We start from the raw sequence: 5,784 nt of genomic DNA, 5'->3' as shown, positions 1-5,784 counted from the left end.
CGAACCCCTGTAATAGGAGCACGGGGGAGAAGACTTCTGAACTATATATGTTATTCCTCAACACAATTTGCGAGCACCGTAATGATACCGCTAAATTCTTTTCTAATAGGAGGGTATGGGGCTCATGATTGGTATGACTACCCAATGTATCTGGACGCTGTAGGCTACAAGAAGGTGGGGGCTGATTGGGGGGCTGAAGAGCAGGATGGCATTGAGCTGATGTAGGTGGTTAGTTAATGATGATCTTTTAAATAAGATCAAAAGGGGGAGTGTGAACCTCCTTAATGTATCCTGGGATGCTCTATGATTGAATTCCGGGACGCTTGTCATTTTGTTTTGATCACTGAATAGGTATTCAATAAAGGTGGTCTTGGTAAGACCAAAAGGGGGATTGTTGGAATAAAATATATTCATATCATGTGTGCTCATAAACGTCATTAATTCACGTAGTGTATTATATTAATCATGTGTGTTAAATTCATTATATTTGAGCTAAAGAGCAAAAGCATTACACATAGTCTGCTTGGTTTTAGTGTGATAGTTCATAAAGTTTACGGTGAGTTTTGATAAGTTGTTTTGGTACAATGTGTAACCATAGCTCTGCCGAGTGAGTCTAATTCTGAAAGCAGGGCCAAGGGTGGTTGGGACACGTCTGTGTTGGGTGAAGGTCCTCTCCAGTAGAAGTCTGAGACCTGTTATCTATTTTGCAGGCCAAGCTCTGCTTGGCACTAACCTTCTGAAGACAAAACACAGCGCACAACATGTCAGTGGTAGCAAATGAACTGCCCCTGTGCACAAAAGATCATGCAGAAAGGCAAAAGATTTAGACAAACTTAGGGAGAGTATGGATGCATAATTCTCTAACCTTGTCTCTGGAATTTCCATGGTAATAAACGTTCTTTCATCCAACCTACGGACTTGAACCTTCTTCCTGAAAGAATCTAGAAGGGCAGGATGTCGGCTCAACAGAGACATACCTTATTTAATCATTAAATTAACAGATATTTTTGTGTCTGTGTTGTGGCCTAGACGTCTAAGCACCGTCGGTTTCTAGAACCAGTCATATTTCTCCGGAAGTTTTGAATCTGTGAATATCTTTCCACTTTGCACAGTTTTTTAAAACGTGCGCATGGAGTATGAATCCGTACGCACGGTTGACACACACCACACACACAACACACAAACACACACAACACACACACACACACACACACAAGTTTGTCCTGTTTGATTGTGATGAAGCATCAAAAGAGATCGGTCGGGTGTTAACAGACACAACCTGGGGCCAAGTTGGAAACCAGAATCAGCTTTAAATCCAGTCCTAACTAGCTCCACACAAGTTTCAAGTCCTTTCATTGAGTTAACATTATTATTGTTTAAGTCATCAATTCTGATTTCAATCTAATTGTCAACACAGTAGGCTACGGGAAAGATTAAAAAAAGAGGAACTGGATCTGGGAATTCTCACCGAATCACAACTGAATTCATATCTTCAGTCAGAATCTTATTAACCTGGAGTCCCAGTCTCTGTCACAATTATCATATATGGGATGTTGTTGGCCTATTGGCAGACATCCATTTAAAATGTAGCCAATGGCATTAAAAAAGAGCCTGTTTTCCATGTCCACTGAAGTTTCTCAGCTTGCACTCTAAAAATGGTTGTCATTCATTTAAGTAAGTAAGTATTTTAAGTAAATTTCCGAGCCTGTACTTTGTTACCTTTACTTGAGTAAATATGTTAAATCAGTAGGCTACTTCCACTTTTACCAGAGTATTTTTTAACACAAGTATCTGTACTTCTACTTGAGTACGGGAATTGAGTACGTTTGCCATCTCTGCAAAGATCACCAACTAATCACATCCATTCCAAAGTTCACCCCAAATCAATGTAAACCAGGCTTGCATCAGTAATGTAAACCAGGCTTGCATCAGTAGTATTTAGGCTGAATCTCAATTCTCTGTCTTACCCCTACCCCTTACCCCTTCCCCTCGTTTTTGCGCGTTCACGTGGGACCTAGTGGTGTCCCAATTGTTAGGGGTAGGGGATAGACCGAGGGGTGTACACCCCTAGGAACCGAGTGTGGACGCGACCTCACTTGTAAACACACGTGCAGTGTGTGGCTGCCGCATCAACCAGAGAGACACATAAATGTAAGTACTTTTGGCTTAAATAATTGATTTAAAAGTTACGACAGTCTTGTTCTGTGGTCTATGCAGTCCTGTGCATATATAATTGCAACCATGTTCTTAACTAAAACTTTTTAAAAATCACTAGCTTACAATGCTAACGTTAATCGCTGACCCTAATCGCTAACGCTCTTGAATGGACTGTATACCTCTATACCTCGCATAGATTGTATATATTATATTAATATTAACGGCCTATGATACTTTGCTACGTGCTTTATACATATACAGGCTGCCAACTTTTCCAAAAACCTTGGAGTGAGATTGGGGGGGCCAACCCATATTTTGCCGCGTACAATGCAATTTCTTTGGGTCTTTATCCTTTAGGGTTTAATTGGGATTGTTATATGTGGGGGGATGGGGCTCTCCTAGGGGGGTTGGGGTATGCTCCCCAGGAAAATTTGAAAATAAACCATTAAATGGCACTTTCTGAGAGTTTTTTTGCCAAAAAAAATGGAGAAATCAAGTCTTACATGATATGTGCAAAACTGTAGGGTTAGAACCTTTGCATTGTTGTAGTATCAACAGGTTTAGGGCATTCAGCATTTACATTATAAACTTCTTATGATATAAGAAACTGACCACACAATGTGCAAACATATTGAACCACATGAAGAGACAGTAGCGTATGTCAGCAACAGCTGAGAAGATTGGTTCTGTGTGAACAGGTCCAGGGGTCCCTGTTGTAGGGACCAGGGACCCAAAGTTAAATTAATGAGAGGGATCAACTTAGACCACTGGAATTCTAAAGAATGAGAACCACTGAGTTACATAAGTTCTATTCCTTTAACCTTTGTGCCAAGGTTCAGTAATGTTTGGCCCTCATCCTCTGTACCCCACTTACTGTTGCTGCTCACCTCTATTGTTACAGAGAGAGGACACGAAGCGACGGACGGGTCTGTGATACTCAGAGCTCATACCTGAAGCCGGGGAAATGCACCTGGGATGGCTCGTGAAAAAAAGGTTCTCATTTTCCGACAATTTGAAAATTCCACAGACAGGGAGCGCTCTTGAACTCCCTCACAGTCTTTGAAAGCACAACTAGTCGATCACAAGTGGCTCAACAGGTAAAAACATAGATAAACTCATCTTTCAGAAATTTGACCGACCGGGCTGACGCTTCAGCGTGAGAAATCGGGGGTGTGGCGTGTGCGCGTGTGAAACCAGTCAAATGCGTGTGTCTCACGGCCAATGCGTGAGAGTTGGCAGCCCTGCATATACCGTCCTGTATCACACAGGAGGACACAGCAGCTCACAGCAACTGATCCACTTGGGGCTGAAAACAAGCAGAAGTTTCTAATTCATTCATGTTAATGTTGTTCTTTCCCTTCATATTGCATTGGTACTGTATATTGTAATATTTGTAATTAATTCCTGTTCATGCATGTATATTGTTGTGGTTTTGATATGGGACACTGATGAAATGTGAGGCCAAAAGGCTTCTGACTGGTCTGGAATATCAGAACAGCTGTAGTTAATTTGTTTGTTTGTGGTCTTGTGTGTATTTTTTTAGTTTTACACATATGAGTGCCTTTTTATGTGTGTGACATGTTAGTTATGGTTCTAATAGTTGATAACGGTTCTGTAACATTATTTTATGTAATGTTTTTGCCTGTTATGTTTAATTTATCGGCAATAAAGACAGATTTTTGTTAACAAAATGTTTTTCTGAACATCAATGACATTCAAAACGGTGATAACTAAAACAGATATACAACACACTATGTATACAGGGTGTACATGTATGTACACATGATACACGTGTAAACATATTGCAAACAGACCTAAGTACTACACAGATAAGAACATCTGCCTCTGCACCACCAAAGTGAACCTAAAATAACTATAAAATATATGAATGCATATGACACTGTTGTCCAAACCCACGCAATCAACAGACAGAGACAGCATCTTGGAAGTTTGTGATCAATACTGTACGGTGATGTAACCAAGTGGTGCCCCATTTCATATGGGTATGTTTTCACCCCTACCCCTTTCCCCTTGGTTTCAAGGGCCAAGGGGTAGGGGGTAAGACAGAGAAATGGGATTCAGCCTTACTTTGAACCGAACCTGATTCAAGTTACAAATCATTAGATACTACATAATCTAATTAGGCAAGGCTAAATACAGGTAGGCTTACATGTTCTGCTCAGTGTCACTGTCACTAGGTGGGGCTTAAACAAAAGTGGGATGATCTCGTCTCCAAAGCGCCTACATATCGATGACACATGTCAAATTCTCTGGAAGCTCATATTAAACTAGCCGACAGAGACAGGGAATCCACAGAGCCGCACCGGACACAGGATATAAAAGTATGTCCACTTGGAAGGTGGCTGTTATTATTGGGCTGGGAGTAGGTGCAGTGCTTATCATGCAAAGCGGAGATCTGCTGGACTCAGTGGGCAACGGGTACCCGATATGGAGGGAAACGGGGCTCCTCGCGCGGGTTGTGGTCTGCATCACCGCCGGGGTTTCCCTCCTCGCTATTGGCTGGCTGCACGGGCTGCTCTTCAGTCCCCTGGAGCTGCTTAGGGGGCCCGATGATGTGGGCTACATCGCCCAGGACGGTCGCTCCAGAGCCCAGGCGGCAAACCAGGTCCGCCGCAGGAGGAAAACCGGAGAGCTGCCTCCGGTCTATCCGAACGGCTGGTATCGAGTGCTGGACTCACACATGCTGAAGAGGGGCGAGGTCAAAAGTGCATCTGTTCTAGGTATGGTCATTAGTGGCGCTAGCGTTAGCCTCCTAGCCCTTGCAATAACTAAAGTAACCAGATGTCATATTATAGCTTGTGACGCATTAAGTGAATGCTGGACAAACATGACGACAAGTGGGTAACTTAACAATCATACTGGCCTACCGTAAGCCACTCACATATTCATAATGAATCATATTTGAAAAATATAGACATATTTTTGTAACAAAGTGTAAAGGTAAGTTCAGAAAACCTCAGCAGATAAGTGATGTGAGACAAATGGCTCAGCAGCGGGACAGGTAGGCTAGTGATGCTGACACTGACTGCACCCCTGTTGCAGCAGACATTGATAGCAGTGTGTGGTGTCATATAAGCCCTCAGCTAGATGTGAGATGCAGACAGGTGAGTTTAGTGAACTAGTAGGAGATGTTTGTGTTTGTTATGGATTTGAAGTGTTAACTCCAAGTTCATGATTGCACCCAGATTTAATGCACAGGTCTTATGCAGGCAGTGTCAATAGCTGTGAGTGGCCCCTAACAAGATACCCCTTCATAGTCAGAGTCCACTATAACTGATCTGGATAATAATAAAGAGTACTGCTTAACTTTCAAAAAGTAGACAATGATTAACAAATGTGTAATTTCAATATGTCAATCAAATCAACTACCATAGTAGGCACTTGACTGAAACATTTGTCATTCCATTGACATTTAACTCAGTTAATGTGTTCATTTTTAAATAATTTTAAGAATGAATGCATTACAATTCAGGACAGTAGGAGGGGCTGCGGTCATACAGATGATCCACTATGATTAGTCTTTGAAGCTATATTTTTTATAAAAGTCATGGTAGGCAGTTGGCCTCACTGGGAAGATATTCCATAACATTCTTTCAGCATATTTTA

At 41.9% G+C, this 5,784-nt stretch overlaps 1 protein-coding gene across 1 annotated transcript in view; it reads left to right on the top strand.

The window, feature by feature from the left end:
- Positions 1-4,357: 4,357 nt before the first annotated feature.
- Positions 4,358-5,784, top strand: part of zgc:92275 (cholesterol 7-desaturase nvd) — a 20,916-nt gene continuing 19,489 nt past the window's right edge. Inside the window, exon 1 of the mRNA XM_032540111.1 lies at positions 4,358-4,898. Within this exon, the coding sequence (XP_032396002.1) occupies positions 4,502-4,898 (397 nt within the window). The 5' untranslated portion in view covers positions 4,358-4,501. The remainder of the gene's footprint in view (positions 4,899-5,784) is intronic.

This window comes from Etheostoma spectabile, chromosome 16 (genome assembly GCF_008692095.1).
Source record: "Etheostoma spectabile isolate EspeVRDwgs_2016 chromosome 16, UIUC_Espe_1.0, whole genome shotgun sequence".
NCBI classification, from domain to species: Eukaryota; Metazoa; Chordata; class Actinopteri; order Perciformes; family Percidae; genus Etheostoma; species Etheostoma spectabile.
Note: the sequence above shows the minus strand (reverse complement) of the source record. Positions and strands in the feature narration are given on the sequence as shown.